This window comes from Ostrea edulis, chromosome 10 (assembly GCF_947568905.1).
Source record: "Ostrea edulis chromosome 10, xbOstEdul1.1, whole genome shotgun sequence".
In the NCBI taxonomy this organism is placed as follows: Eukaryota; Metazoa; Mollusca; class Bivalvia; order Ostreida; family Ostreidae; genus Ostrea; species Ostrea edulis.
The window spans coordinates 43,297,266-43,314,685 of record NC_079173.1 but is presented as its reverse complement, the minus strand read 5'-3'; the positions used below and the strand labels follow the sequence as shown (position 1 = coordinate 43,314,685).

At 37.0% G+C, this 17,420-nt stretch overlaps 1 protein-coding gene across 1 annotated transcript in view; it reads left to right on the top strand.

The window, feature by feature from the left end:
• The first annotated feature begins 347 nt into the window (after positions 1-347).
• Positions 348-17,420, top strand: part of LOC125666163 (reversion-inducing cysteine-rich protein with Kazal motifs-like) — a 62,979-nt gene continuing 45,906 nt past the window's right edge. The window contains exons 1-3 of the mRNA XM_048899299.2: positions 348-749; positions 4,326-4,381; positions 16,109-16,183. Coding sequence (XP_048755256.2) covers positions 695-749; positions 4,326-4,381; positions 16,109-16,183 — 186 coding nt within the window. The 5' untranslated portion in view covers positions 348-694. The remainder of the gene's footprint in view (positions 750-4,325; positions 4,382-16,108; positions 16,184-17,420) is intronic.

Sequence of the window (17,420 nt, the reverse complement as noted above, 5' to 3'; positions counted from 1 at the left end):
CCTCCCTCTCTTTCTATCCTACTACCATTAACAAAAAGTCCGATCTATATGAAGGGAGTTGTCCATAAATAAATAAGAAGTTAATTTCTCTTCATTATGTTTTTCAACAGGTAAACTGACAGTTTTGTCCAGAGCATTAAAACTCCATTGAGGTTGGAATAACTCCATTAACTTCCACAAATAGAAGGACGGCCGTTTGAATGCAGGGATTATTTGACTTGACCGCCCGTCCAGTTAATGAAAGAGAAATCTGCTGTTCTATCAGCGGCTTTCAAAGTTCCCATTCATTTACCTGACGGGGGTACGCTAGATAAATAGATTGAAATGCCTTGCGTGTTTTATTTCAATATCAACAGAGATACAAGAAATCTATGTGAGGAAAAAAAATGTATATATATGTGTGCATTAGAAATATATGGAAACTGAACGATTTTGTAAACAACTATTAACAAAGAAAATTAATTAGTGCTTTGTGACCGCTCAAAGAGAACGAACTGTACATAAAAAATACACGTGCTCCGCCGAGCGTATCGAAATTATGACATTAAGTCAGGGAGGTTAACGGAACAGCCATTGTATCGCTAAACACGGAAAGCACATTGCTCGGAGATTGGATTGTGGATTTTTAGTACAGTCAGCCGAACGATCGGAGTAAAATGTGTGAATTTAGTGTACATTCTGTGAATTTACCAACATGATTTTGCATATATTACTGTGTATTGGGCTTTTTTTACACGCTAATTCTCAAGGTAAGTTTTCACCTATACCGGGCGGCAACATGAAAGGTTTTTTCCTCTCTTTGCTGTGTATTGAATTTCGTGTGTATTCCGCCATACGTGTAGACTATACACAGCAGAGTTGTAGCTCTGTTGACAGTGCGGAGTTTATGATGGCTTCTAACCGCACATAAACAAGATGTAACCGTTATTTACAGGTATTTAATAGATTTATCCCATTCGTTAATGGTAATGGCACGACCCCATTCATGTGAAATGAGCCGGGTCGCCTTAATGTATCAAGAATAGCGATTTTCTAAAATAATTATATCGATTTAACCTCGCAGTTTATAACTGTTACACACACACATACACAGATAGACTATGTTTTCATCATGACAAAAAAAAAAAAAAACCCCAAACAAACAAACAAACAAACAAACAAAACAAAAAAAAAAACCAAAAAAAAAAAAACCCAATCAAAAACCCCCAACAAACCAGAAAGGCAACTGTCTTTTGTATAATTTATATTGATTTAAGAGAATAAGTTGTATAAAAAGTGTGTGTTAAATCTTAATTGCTCATCAGAAAATATATTTAAAAAAATGAATAATAATGTTTGGTTTAAACATGTTGAAAAGCAAAATTAAGAAGAAAACGATCGTAACACAACATTTTTGTTTAGAATGACAAAAAACTGATAAATCTGCTCAATTTCACAAGTAATATTTAGATTAATCTTTATTCATTTTTTGAAGATTAACAAACATTAAGTTCTTAATGTACCACTTGAATATCTCTGACATGGGCTCTAACATATTGGCAGAGGAAAGAGTCATTGATAATATGGGAGGAAGCCACTAATACTTACACACAAAAGTAAACTGTGATAATAATAGACAATGGTGGGAGATTCTTTAATTATATTGGGTAACTAACTTGATAAAATAATTTTTTTCAACGGTTAACCCTTCCATTCTGTTTCCACTGTATTTCATATGATCGAGGCCTCTTTTGCTTATTATGATACGAACAGACTCACTTTTTCCTGATATGTTCTGAAGACGCTGGTAACTCAATGAAATGGTTCTAGTGAAGGGGTCGTTATAACATCTTGTATATTTCGTGCAATTGACGGGTGAATAAGAAGCACACACAACAGGGTAGGTGGGGGCGGGGGTGGGGGCGGGGGATATGGTTTTGCACTCATTGTCTCTACCTGTACAATGTGATTCAGGTGAACACCGTGGCCTGAGCCTTTTGTATGATGTGTGGAGCTGGTTTTTATCAGAACAGGAGTATTGATAAGATAAGATTATTTAAGCACATAATCCCAATGAACCGAATTTTGCACAGCAGCTTCACCCTTACCTGAAAACAGAAAGAAATTCTTTAAAAAAAAACACCAAAAGATCATGCATTTTTGTTGTCAAACCCGGAAATTTGATATGACTGTGGCATAATTTATGTATAAGCCTCACATTATAGAATTAACCTTTTCGTTTTATGAATATTATCTAAACAAATGAAATATGTGACGCTGAACTCTGACTGGTCTCAGATTCATAAGGCGGTCTGATTCCATTACCATAATTTTTCCATAAGTCTGTTTTTTTCTGTATAACTTTAAGACCTCGCCAGCCTTTACTTTGTGAATACTAAATTTTGGATTAAATTTCAGATTTTAATATCTTAACAAAAATTGCTTTGGGATATGATAGCTGATATTACAGTGTATATAATGAGGATATGCAGATGGATATCTTTCACTTGGTAAAAATAAAATAATCATGCCTGTTTTAATTCAAATGGGGCTCACATAAAGAAAAGTTTTCAGAAATGATATTATATTTAAAATGTTGGGGGGAGGGGGGGGGGCACATCAAATTCTTTTAGTGCAAAATTAAATAAATAAATAAATAGATAAAAGAAAATAAAAACTAATAATAAAATTAAATGTGCATCAACAAGGAAACATAAGTTCCATTTACTGCAACAAATTTTAAACAGTTCTAAAAATGTTTAAAAAGAAATATTAATCATGTTAATAGCTGTATAAAATATAATTATGAATGTGAAATACTTGTTGATAGTGATGAAACACTTGTCGCCGAAAATCGATTGTCAATCGTATTTGGCTCTTTGATTCCGATTATCAATTCTATTTTTCATAATCGATTGTTGCCTGTACACAATTAATATCTAATCTGAGATTCATCTGACTGTTAATCCCGATTTTATATCGAGACATGTGCGGGGGAGAGTCAGAATGGACTCCACATTGAAAAGTGGGAATTCAGTGACACCAGCTAGTGTGTATGCTGCACATATATCCATAAAACTAAATAGAAATAACTCCAAAAATAATAAACATTATTAACTACATGTAAATACCGATTATATCGATCATTGATCGAATCAGTTCTTCCGATTATGACTGATTTTTGATAATGAAATTTTCCCGATTTTTCAACACTACTTCTAGAGTATATCTCCTGGGTATATGTATAGATGTAGATACAGTTATATAGAAAAATCTTCGATTTCTACCGTTATATTATTTACTAGTGTTTGGGAGGAGCATTATCACAATGTTAAACTGAGGGTTGTTTGATTACAAAACCTTGACACGGACTATAGGATAATGGGGGAATGTACGTGTGTGTGTGTAAAACCGAACCATTGAAAAATCAGCTGGAGCAATGTGTTGAATAGAAAGAGCAAAAAAATTTATTAAGTCAATCTAAATCAGAGCATGCAGTAAATTGCAAACAATTTAACCTTTTATTCCACTCATATTACAGGTGGATAAATGAGGAATTGTGGTCAAATATGTGTTTATCAATAATATATATATATCACTAGAAATGACCAACAACACAAAAAAATATATGAAATTGTCAAATTTTCAGCACGACTTGTCATATATCTCTTCAGGACAATATCTATAATTATTGAAATATATGTGACACTTAGGAGGTTTTATAGTGCATTGATAAGTCTCTCTCTCTCTCTCTCTGATTATCTCTCTCTCTCTCTGATTATCTCTCTCTCTCTCTGACTCTCTCTCTCTGACTCTCTCTCTCTGACTCTCTCTATCTCTCTGATTCTCTTTCTCTCTCTCTCTCTGATTCTCTCTCTCTCTGATTCTCATTCTCTGAGTCTCTCTCTCTCTCTGACTCTCTCTCTCTGTGATTCTCTCTCTCTCTGATTCTCTCTATCTCTCTGATTCTCATTCTCTGAGTCTCTCTCTCTCTGACTCTCTCTCTCTCTGACTCTCTCTCTCTCACTCTCTCTCTCTCTCTGATTCTCTCTTTCTCTCTCTGACTCTCTCTCTGATTCTCTCTTTCTCTGACTCTCTCTCTGATTCTCTCTCTCTCTGATTCTCTTTATCTCTCTGATTCTCATTCTCTCTCTATCCTCTCTCTCTGACTCGCTCTCTCTCTCTCTCTCTCTCTCTCTCTCTCTCTCTCTCTCTGTGTGTGACTCTCTCTCTAAATATATATAAATATGTAGAATTAAGAATTATGGTTTTCGTAAAAGAGAGAGAAAAAAAAGATGTACATCCTTAGTTAAGAAAATTAGTTCAGGTTTCTCTTTCTGTTGTAGCCCCAACATGCTGCAGCAGGGTAAAAACCGAGGAGTGCCGAACAGCTTGTCACATGGTAAGAGTCAATTTTTGATGTGATGAGTTATTGAACACTTGTGCTTTTTTTCTTTTCATTTTCCTACTTTTGATTCTAAGAGAAAGCAATTTTGAAAAACTTCACAGGTACTGTTAAAACTAGTACTGATGTAATTCAATCAGGTACTGTTAAACCTAGTACTGATGTAATTCAATCAGGTACTGTTAAAACTAGTACTGATGTAATTCAATCACCAGGTACTGATAAAACTAGTACTGATGTCATTGAAGTTACGGTCTGACATTTTGCTGTTATCTGTTTGGATGTGAGCAATATTTGGATTGACAGATCTGCATTGAACATGACAAGGACACCACAAGACATATGACCACACACACATGCAATGGACCTAGTCTACATTTAACAGGCTGGGAGCACTTCCCGTATAGTGAGATACATGTATTCTCGCAAAAACGCGATTATCCCTGTCTAGTGAGAGTAAATATATCCCGTACAATCCAGAAAAACACCAGTGGAGTATACATTTCTTCTTGTTTCACGTGAAAAGAAAAAGTGCTAAAATGTATGATACTTCTGTAATTTATATATTAATCAAAACAAAAACACTCACAATGTGCATTAAAAAAAAAAATTGGATTTCATCCTCCTTCCCTCTTACGCAGCAACTTTGATTTGAAATTTCTTGACTGTGTTGTCAATTTTATAGACACAATTTGCATCATGTTGAGTGTGTGTTGCACTTATTCAGCTTGCACGGGATTTGCCATTATTTTCAATAAAGACACCGAAAACACCTATTTATGGTAATGTTAATTTCTTGCTAAAGAGTGATAATCGCATTTTAGCGAGATCTCTATACATTTAGGGGAAGTGTAATCCCAACCTGTTTAATATATTATGTTTATTTTAACGCTTCTGACATGATTATAGACTTACATTTAATATAAGTTTATTTTAACGCTTAGAACATGATAGACTTACATTTAATATATTAAGTTTATTTTAATGCCTATATATTACATGATAGTATATACATTTAATATAAGTTTATTTTAACGCTTATGACATGATAGTATACATTTAATATAAGTTTATTTTAACGCTTCTGACATGATAGACTTACATTTAATATAAGTTTATTTTAACGCTTAGAACATGATAGACTTACATTTGATATATTAAGTTTATTTTAATGCCTATTACATGACAGTCTACATTTAATGTAAGTTTATTTTAATGCCTATTTACATGACAGTGTACATTTAATATAAGTTTATTTTAATCCTATATTACATACATGTATGAATAAATCCATTCATTTTTCTAATGTTGTTAAGATGTACCTATATATAGACAGATTTTTTAAGGGTCTGTAGGGGGCTGAAATAAGGTCCCATTCCCAATGCTAAAAAGCAAGTATTTTCCCCAATTTTTGTTTGAAAATTCCCAAACAATGAAATCAAATCAAAGCAGGGTATAGCCTTATATACATTGTTCATAAATCTCCTTCACAGGCCCACAGATTACAATTTTTTTTCCAAAATTTTTAAATGAATCTAAAATTTTTGGCCTCTTTGCTAATGAGGTAAGCTTTGACCAAATTGAAAGTCAGAACCATAATGCACTCCAGGTTTGGGGTTTTCCCTACTTCTTTGTATGAAACATTTCCCCCAATTTCAAGCAAATGTTGCTATTCGCAATGGGAGAGACCCAGGCCCCTGAAGTGAATACCTAGAACATGCTGTCCTGATGGAGGGCACAATTAATATACTTATCAGTTTTGTTTGGAATTTATAAATGTTGACGTATGTTTTTTTGTTTGGAATTTATAAATGTTGACGTATGTTTTTTTGTTTGGAATTTATAAATGTTGACGTTTGTTTTTTTGTTTGGAATTTATAAATGTTGACGTTTGTTTTTTTGACTCGGGTTGACTGGCACTCTGACGCCGCGCAGGTCTCCTCGGAGACGCGTAAACGACACAGGTGACATTTATGTCGTAGTCGTGTCTTTGAACTTTTCAGCATGTGTTCAGAACACTAACTGACGATTATGATAATTTATTAAATATTATGTGCATATATAATTGGTCTAGAGACTTAACAATGGTGAGAAGTTATAATATTATTCAATGAAAGACTGTAAGAAATCCTCTCCTGTGTTATAGCTAATATCAGTTAAGGAGGAGGAAATGCGCGAGGTCTTCGTATCACTGCATTGAATTATGTAGACAGCTTGAAGAGATCTACATTGATTAATAAGTTCACTTTTGATTGACTTTTATGAAATTAAACATCAACGAAAGTCACAAGGAAAAACTCAGGTTTCTGTTGTGAAGATTTACCTGTAAAAACTCAGGTTTATGTTGTGTATATTTACCTGTAAAAACTCAGGTTTATGTTGTGAAGAGTTACCAGTAAAAACTCAGGTTTAAGTATTTGAGATTTACCTGTAAAAACTCAGGTTTATATTGTGAAGATTTACCTGTAAAAACTCCGGTTTAAGTATTTGAGATTTACCTGTAAAAACTTAAGTTTATGTTGTGAAGATTTACCTGTAAAAACTCCGGTTTAAGTATTTGAGATTTACCTGTAAAAACTCGGGTTTAAGTATTTGAGATTTACCTGTAAAAACTCTGATGTTCTAGCTGGTTACCTGTTGTCTGTAGTCACTGATGGGATGAGTTCAGAATTAAAGTAACACAGAAATGTCACTAGATGGAAATCTGTGTGATGTCATACCAATCGTTAGGCCGTTCTTACACACTGCAGGTTTTGATTATGGATCACTTCATTTACCTGATCAAGATGTACAGGTAGGGCTCATTGCAGGTGTGACCGGTCGACAGGGAATGCTTACTCCTCCTTCATACTTTCTTTACTGAAAATCAAGGTGAGGCCTGGAGGTTACAAAACATTTTTGAGCATGTTTTCATACTCAAACTCAAACTCTGTGCTCTAAATTGTACTCATACTCAAAAGTGAAGGTTTTAAAACTTTATAAAATCATTCTCATACTCAAATGGATTTTTCGAGTATTACTTCAGGGCTTGCTGAGAGTTGTATTCAAAACAAACATTGTAGAGTTTGAGTATGAGTACAGTAAAAGTTTTATAACTCCAGGTCAGATCTTTATCACCAAGTCAAGGTCATTACAGTTATATGTCAATATTGAAGGTCAAGGTTACACTCAGATGTCATTGTTAATTAAGGCCAAGGTTACAGTCCTATGTCAAAGGTCAAGGTTAAAGTCATATATCAAGGTCAAGGACTCAAGGTTACAATCATATGTCAATGTCCAAGGTCAAAAGTAGACCTGGTTATAAGCAAGGTGACACATATTTCACAATTACATTTTTTTTTTTTTTAATTTTACATATCTTCATTTTTTTGTGGGAATTGACTTTTTATTTTAACTTGATAGGATCAATTTTAATCCAGACAGAGAACCGAGTTTTCTATGGTAAATACTTTGTTATGATATATATATATTTAAATAAAATCTAAAAATTTGAACAGTAGGATTTTAATCTATAGTATTATGTATTGTGAAGCATGAATTGATAATCCCTAACCAGGTGTAAATATTTTGACTCTCTACGTGGAAACATTCCTGAGAGGGATTATTGTTGTCCAAAACATTGCTATCCGTGAATACTTCAGATCGCACCACAAGCTGATTCTACAAACACGTAGCAGTCAAAACAGGGAAATGGGGTCTGAACTGAACCTGAAGGCTGTCAATCAGTACCCGAGAACTTCTGTAAAAGTACAGAGAACACACACCCGTACACACACACACACACACACACACACACAGTCAAAACAGGGAAATGGGGTCTGAACTGAACCTCAAGGCTGTCAATCAGTACCCGAGAACTTCTGTAAAAGTACAGAGAACACACACCCGTACACACACACACACACACACAGTCAAAACAGGGAAATGGGGTCTGAACTGAACCTCAAGGCTGTCAATCAGTACCCGAGAACTTCTGTAAAAGTACAGAGAACACACACCCGTACACACACACACACACACACACACACACAGTCAAAACAGGGAAATGGGGTCTGAACTGAACCTCAAGGCTGTCAATCAGTACCCGAGAACTTCTGTAAAAGTACAGAGAACACACACCCGTACACACACACACACACACACACACACACACAGTCAAAACAGGGAAATGGGGTCTGAACTGAACCTCAAGGCTGTCAATCAGTACCCGAGAACTTCTGTAAAAGTACAGAGAACACACACCCGTACACACACACACACACACACACACACACAGTCAAAACAGGGAAATGGGGTCTGAACTGAACCTCAAGGCTGTCAATCAGTACCCGAGAACTTCTGTAAAAGTACAGAGAACACACACCCGTACACACACACACACACACACACACACACAGTCAAAACAGGGAAATGGGGTCTGAACTGAACCTCAAGGCTGTCAATCAGTACCCGAGAACTTCTGTAAAAGTACAGAGAACACACACCCGTACACACACACACACACACACACACACACAGTCAAAACAGGGAAATGGGGTCTGAACTGAACCTCAAGGCTGTCAATCAGTACCCGAGAACTTCTGTAAAAGTACAGAGAACACACACCCGTACACACACACACACACACACACACAGTCAAAACAGGGAAATGGGGTCTGAACTGAACCTCTTCTGTCTATACAGACACACACACACACAGTATAAAGTCTGAAGTACCGGGCCGTCTACCTGTCAATCTTCTGTCTATACAGACACACAGACAGACACACACACACAGTATAAAGTCTGAAGTACCGGGCCGTCTACCTGTCAATCTTCTGTCTATACAGACACACAGACAGACACACACACACACAGTATAAAGTCTGAAGTACTGGGCCGTCTACCTGTCAATCTTCTGTCTATACAGACACACAGACAGACACACACACACAGTATAAAGTCTGAAGTACTGGGCCGTCTACCTGTCAATCAGCACAATGACTTCTGTACAGTGTAATCAAATTGTTTTAAAGGGCCTGGGGTGATTTATGACTGAGATAGGACAAGACTGTGAAATTCTATATGCCCCTATAGACCTGGGTCTGGCCGATCAATAATGACTCCACATTAACCTGCGTATCTACAGATATCTGTTACAACTTGTTATATAATCTACACCCCAGGGCTCAGGGACTTTTTTTATAGCTTGATTTTTCTTATTCAAGAAATTTGTGTTTTATTTATAGTTTTCAACTGATTATGGCAAAGGGGTGTTGGGTGGAGTGGAGGGGGGGGGGGGGGGTGTCAGGAAAGGAACTGATACACTGTGTGTGGGTTTGAATTTAAAAAAGAAAAATGTTTTTAAAGGAAGATGAGTCAGACAGAAGGACGGACAGAGGTGATCGATCCTTTCTGAATTGTTTGTGTATTCCAATATCTATACATGGGTCTTAAATGAGTATATTTTGTCATGATATATGAATTTGGCCATGCAATGTATTGGGATGATTTCTTTGAGCTGATCTCCATCTCAGTTTTTCACGGTTATTGATCTCTGTCTCACTAAATTAAATTTTCTCACTTTTTCACATAGATTTATTATAATGATCCTAGCTCTGGGCTCTGGAAGTGTGACAACTTTTTACCTTCTTTTATTTGACTGCATGATATTTTGTAAATCAGAAAATTGGAAATTTTGCATGTGAAACCGACAGCCTGGTTTAATCCCTCACTGGTGACCAGATGCCTCAGAGCTAGCACCCGGACAGAATCGGGGGGGGGGGGGGGGGGGGGGGGGGGCTTGTTGAAGGTTGGGATCCTTCTCAGGGCTGGACTCTCACTGCAGTGCATTTTCTCTCTCCCCCCCCCCCCCCCCGACAGATGGTTCTGTAAACTTTTCTGTATCTATTTAGATGCTCATCTCTTGGTGAAATTTATAGAAGCCCCTGTGTCTGACTTGAACCCAGTATCAGTAAAATTCTAAAACTTGAGTGTGGACTTTGTTCTTGCCGTTTCGCTTTAATTTAGCCAGGGATTTACTGTCACCAGGGGATTGATAAAATTTCGTCGTTTGCTTTCAATTTTAAATTCAATTTCTCTGGGGAGGGTATTATTTGAAAAGATACATTGTGAGAATAATGTCATTTATTTGGAACAAAGGAATTTAATATATATCACGGGAGGCGGACTGGCTCTTAGTATAACAGCAAAATTAACACCAGTAGAGCACTGCCACCATTTTTCCACCCATTTATTATTTTTTTTTTTGAGATTTAATTAAAAGTGAGAGGAGTTTGACAAGGGGTGGAAATGATAGGGCCCTGACATCTCATCTATCACACCAGAAGCCGTTCTGTTTACACACCGCTTATTACAAATTCTCGCGCTTACCCTTGGAGTCCCGGGTATGTCTGGGATTTTTGGGCTCAGGATTACTGCAGCACACAATCTACCTGTCTGTCTGGGACGTGCCGTTAATCTACAGGGGAAATCCACGATTAAATGTTGGTCAACATAGCAATCCGTGTTTATTTATTGGTCAACACTTCAATCCATGTTTATTTGTTGGTCAACACAACAATCTGTGATATTACATATTGGTTGACACAGCAATCCGGCATCTCTGCAATTTTTTGCTCAGAGTTGATGTGAATGAATTTTCATTTTTAGATTTTGAAATTGTTCAAAATTAGAATAATGCATTAATGTCTACCATGAATTTAGGATGTTTCAGGATTTTGAGAATGTGAAGTTCAAATGACCACAGTAATATATAATAAGATTATCTTACAGTGTGACCATGCAGTAACAGAACACAAAATTCTGATAGAATTTATTAATTATTACCCAGGTATAACTTTTTCAATAACTCAGAGGAAGGATTTCCCCCGGTGTCTTAGTTTTTATCCCCGGTGTCTTAGTTTTTTTCCCTCGCTGCAGGTGCCCCTGATCTGCCGGAGAAAGGATGATCTCATAGTATTCATCATTATATCTAGTCCCTACAGATTCAATATTAGAGGAACAAATAGAATTCATGTTCCAGTTTGGTGAAGTGCCGGCCCTGCAGTGTGCTGGGACTTGTTATCCGCGGGAAATTCTCCCAGATCAATATTGGGGTAGCCAGAGCTAATGTTTATAATATACTGAGATTTTCCACGAGAATGTTATGCATTGTAGCTATAGCAGATTAAGATTGTCCACAACAGGATCTAAAGGCAGTCAGTTTGATAATCAATTTTTAAGATGGTCTCAAATTATTTGTTATCTTGGAAAGTGTACTTTTTGAAAAATTCCTGTCCCACATTGAAATCTGGAGTTTTCCCCATTTTAAGATCAGTTAGTCCCTTGAAATCCAGAGTTCCCATTTTAAGATCTGTTAGACCCTTGAAATTGGGAGTTTTACCTATATTAATTAAGATCCATTTGACCCTTGAAATCTGGAGTTTTCCCCATTTTAAGATCAGTTAGTCCCTTGAATTTCCCATTTTAAGATCTGTTAGACCCTTGAAATCCGGAGCTTTCCCCATTTTAAGATCCGTTATTTAGAACCTTGAAATCCGATGTTTATTGGATGGAAGGCTTTCTGATGTGAAGTCAGGACTGACTCATTCAGAAGGCTGATGAACAGGAAACCACATAATCTTTAAAGATAGCTCTATTTTCTCAATAAAATGCAAAATCAAGAATAATTCTTTAAACACTATTAATGGTCATTATAATCATGTGGTTTTTTTTCTAGGACCCTGCATGTGAAATAAAAAAGAAAATAACTTATTACTGTACGCCTTATTAGTTATTAGAGGTCTTATAGATTTTCCCTTGATTCATGAACTTTATAATGATCTGCTTTTCTTCTCTTTTCTCTCTCTCTCTCTCTCTCTCTCTCTCTCTCTCTCTCTCTCTCTCTCTCTCTCTCTAATCTAGTCCACTGGTCAGCTAAACTATTGTCAATTGAAAACGTGCAAAACATCAGAAGCTCGCCACACCACCGGGGAGTGTATTGTTATATTTTGTGTGATTTTTCTGTTTTGGAATATCATTACTTGGTAGATCTATAAAATTTAAAATAAGCGTTCTCACTATTGAGATAAAGCACTAAATGGCTGGGGTTTATAATGTGCATGGCGATGATTGTGGTACACCCAGGGAGACTCAGTTTAAAGTTACGGAGCTCAGTAGGAACGGAAGATTTCTATTTTCATGAAATTGTTTAGAAAAATGGATTTTTTGTTTTTTTGAGAATTCTTGAACATTTACACAAATCAGTTACCATGGCAACCTATCTATCACACCTCAATTCCAATTAGCCAGGTGATGAGTTATGAGGTTTTGAATCCTAATAATGATTTGTTCAAGTTTTGTTGGCATAAAGACCAGAATGCTGTAACATACATTGAAAACACAGTACAGGCCAAAAATACAGGTCAGACTTAGAATACAGTTCAAGCCAAAAATAAGATACAGGCCCAAACGCACCCAGACCGGAAATACTTGTTTTTGCTCTGACCATGCAATAACATACCTGATCCAAACCCAAAGATACCGGTCATTCTGGTAATGAATGTATAAGTAAAAAATATATATATTTATACATAATTTATAAAGCACTAAAAACGACCAATATGACACAAACAATATTGCAATATGGAATTTTCATTTTTTGGGCTTTTTAATTATATCCTTATTGACATTTGACCTTGTATCTACTATTCATAAGATCTATTGACACTTAATTATTGAGTGTTGTTGGTTTTCAGTGCTATATATATATATATATAGAGTTTAGATAGAAACTTGTAAGAGGTCCCCCTTGGGTAGGATAGAGAGGTTCAGTGGCTGTTTTGATTTGATTTGATCTGCTTTGATTTAAATCTTTTCTAAACGGGTACACGGAGCATTATCTTTTCTAAACGGGTACACGGGAGCATTAAAACGAGAGATTTACTGTAGACATTTTGTTGCTATATTGAAGAGGCAGGGGAGACAATAACTGTTCTATTGTTATAGATTGTTGTATAGAGCATCAGTACAGGAGCGTGGACGCTTAATTTGAAGTTGATGATAAATGACTTTACTCTTGATATGTTGATCTTAGTGTGGTGTATGTTGATCTTAGTGTGGTGTATGTTGATCTTAGGGTGGTGTATGTTGATAAATAGAATATTAACTTGAAGAACTGCAAAATAATTGATAAATAATAAATAATTGATCAACCTTCAAATGACTAAAAGAGAGAGGAGAGAGAGAGGGAGAGAGGAGAGAGAGATAGATAGAGAGAGAGAGAGAGGAGAGAAAGAGAGAGAAAGAGAGGAGAGAGAGGGAGAGAGAGAGAGAGTCGAGAGAGAGAGAGAAGGGAGAGAGGAGAGAGAGAGAGGAGAGAAAGAGAGAGAGAGAGAGAAGGGAGAGAGAGAGAGAGAGAGAGAGAGAGAGAGAGAATCCCCGCATTTATTCAGACTGTTCAGTTTTAGTCATTGATAATCACTTTGCCTAACTGTTAAAAAAAGTCGAACATTGATTTAATTATTTTTTTCTCTCCCAGAGAAAATTGTGGCAGTTGAAATGTGGCAGTTTGAGAGACGCGAGGGAAGCCTTTATTTCTGATAACAGATTTAAAGGCAGGCGTTTTCGAGGACCATAAAACGTTGTTCAGAAATGAAACAGCAGATATGATAGGTCACTTATAGTGCAGGCAAATCAATTGGGGGCTGGAGATTTATAATAATCATTGAAATACTGGGTCCAGAGAGTGCAGGGCTTTTTAGGACAGACGACATGGAGTATAGAGTCGACAGATAGAGAGAATTAATTTAGAATATATCACTGACTGGGTAGGGGGGTGTGGGTTGTCAAATAGCTGTAAAATTGTATGTTTTTGCTATGTAGTATGTAAGTTGTAAATTAAAGCCCAGATGGAGAAATTCTGCACAGTGCAATATGAGGTAACAATTTTATAAGCGATCAAGATCGAGCTATTAATTTCCATCTTCTCCAGGGGAAGTAACGTATAGTGATATCGTAACGACTTAATTATACAGGGTACTGATTTCACAAAGACTTATACAGGGTACTGATTTCACTAGGATTTATATAGGGTACTGATTTCACTAGGATTTATACAGGGTGCTGATTTCACAAAGACTTATAAAGGGGTACTGATTTCACAAAGACTTATAAAGTGGGACTGATTTCACAAAGACTTAATCATACAGAGAATTGGTAACTTCTAGTTAATGTGTTGTGTAGGGGAGGGGTACTAGTTAATGTGTTGTGTAGGGGAGGGGTACTAGTTAATGTGTTGTGTAGGTTGTGTAGGGGAGGGGTACTAGTTAATGTGTTGTGTAGGGGAGGGGTACTAGTTAATGTGTTGTGTAGGGGAGTCTGAGGTACTAGTTAATGTGTTGTGTAGGGGAGAGGTACTAGTTAATGTGTTGTGTAGGGGAGAGGTACTAGTTAATGTGTTGTGTAGGGGAGGGGTACTAGTTAATGTGTTGTGTAGGGGAGGGGTACTAGTTAATGTGTTGTGTAAGGGAGAGGTACTAGTTAATGTGTTGTGTAGGGGAGAGATACTAGTCAATGTGTTGTGTAGGGGAGGGGTACTAGTTAATGTGTTGTGTAGGGGAGGGGTACTAGTTAATGTGTTGTGTAGGGGAGGGGTACTAGTTAATGTGTTGTGTAGGGGAGGGGTACTAGTTAATGTGTTGTGTAGGGGAGTCTAAGGTACTAGTTAATGTGTTGTGTAGGGGAGACTGGTACTAGTTAATGTGTTGTGTAGGGGAGACTGGTACTAGTTAATGTGTTGTGTAGGGGAGGGGTACTAGTTAATGTGTTGTGTAGGGGAGAGGTACTTATTAAGTTGATATATTCTGAAGGAAAGGGAACAATCGGAACTCCTCGAATGTCTTGCGTACTCGACATAGATCTCGGATGTAATACGATGGCATCCATGAGTGAATTTGATGCATTGTCAAATATGACGTCACAGCCTACTGCACTTCGTTACGTACGTCATAACTAGCAATGCATCAAATTCACTCATGGATGCCATCGTATTACATTGGAGATCTATGTCGAGTGCGTGAGACATTCGAGGAGTTTCGATTAGGGAAGGGAATGGACTATTTCAAGACTGTAGAGGTGAGATGATTTGAAATTAACAGTAAAGTAATGGCAGAACAGAGGGGAATTAAATAATCATCTGGCCGTGGATGTTAGCAGGCCCCCAGAAATTGTTTAAAGAAGCAGCAGCCTCTAAGGCGACCATTATCACTTTGTTTATGTGAAGGGAGGTTTATAGCATGTACAATATTTACACTGTAGTAAATGGATTTCTCTGTTACCTGAGAGCATTGGAGAAAGAATGAAAGAGAGAAAGTCAGAGAGAGAGAGAGAGAGAGAGAGAGAGAGAGAGAGAATCAGAGAGAGAAAGGGTCAGAGAGAGAGAATCAGAGAAAGAGTCAGAGAGAGAGAGAGTCAGAGAGAGAAAGAACAGAGAGTCAGAGAGAGAGAGAGAATCAGAGAGAGAGAGTCAGAGAGAGAGAGAGAGAGAATCAGAGAGAGAAGGAGTCGGAGAGAGAAAGAACAGTCAGAGAGAGAGAGTCAGAGAGAGAGAGAGTCAGAGAGAGAGAGAGAGTCAGAGAGTGTTATAGTTCACTGTGAGTTGTGCTATGGTTCATTGTTTTTGAGCCGTGTTAACTCGTGCGTATCTGCACATCATATAATTGTGACTTTTTTTTATTCTGTCAGCTGAAAACCTCAGGCACTCAACAAGAACAGATGAAGCACCTGCTGGAAGTGTCCAAGAGTTGCCAAGGCGATCAGGTAAGTAATCCTTATATAGACGTCCATCTTCTAAATTAGTTTTCTGTGGGGCATACATGATCTTACTGGACAGAACCTCACTGATAGGACTGTAATCAGAATCATACTGATGAGTGATTCTGACAATCTGCTGAAGGGGGAGGGGACCTATGCTGTGTGGAGCCCTTGTTTTTTTTTTATCAGGCACACTTCCTGGAATGAGGACCTGATAGTCGGTATAATAAAGAAGCATTTTTCATTGTTTGTGGTGTGTACTTCCTCTCGCTGTTTGCTGGGGTCTGTTCAGAGTTCTCTGTTAAGTACTGTAGTAGTTCACTAGGGATACAGCCAGAATGCTTTGTTTAACACAATTTAATTTACTTGACATAATGTCTAATCATGGGGAAATTGTTCAGAAAATGAGTTTTATCATTTTTGGTGAAATTGAGTTTGTTCTGCAATCTTCAGGAAGAGAATCTCCCGTTCTTTTTGTTTTCTGCACTAATTGAGTTTATGCACTGAGATTCTGCAATATATTGTAGGCCGTGTGATTGTTTAGGAAGCTTGATTACAAGACCTCTGAATTATTGTAATCTTCCAGTGATTTCATTGAGTTTTATTGCAGTGATAGATTCTGATCTATATGTGACGGGTGTATACAATTTATCATGATTACGTCTCCCAGTGATTACATTAGGCTCATCTGACAAACAGATCCTACTACAGTAGAACTCCATTTTATCATCCTTTTTCCATCATTATTAAATAAATATATACATCACACAAATTTATACTAGCTTCGCCATCGCAGTTTGATTCTGCTTAATCAGAAGAATGGGACTGCATGTGGTGGGGTGGGTGGGGGTGTGTGTCAGTGAATGGCTGTACATAGTGGGTTTACAGTGAATCCCATAAAACGGGGGTTACACGAGATCTCTATCTTCACCTTATTGTCTCTTCACCTTATCATGAACATCTCTTCACCTTATCATGAACCTCTCTTCACCTTATCATGAACCTCTCTTCATCTTATCATGAACCTCTCTTCACCTTATCATGAACCTCTTCATCTTATCATGAACCTCTCTTCACCTTATCATGAACCTCTCTTCATCTTATCATGAACCTCTCTTCATCTTATCATGAACCTCTCTTCACCTTATGGTCATCTCTTCACCTTAATATGATGAACATCTCTTATTATCGTGGACATCTCTGATATGGATGTTAAACACTCTGTACTAATAGAGAAGGGGAT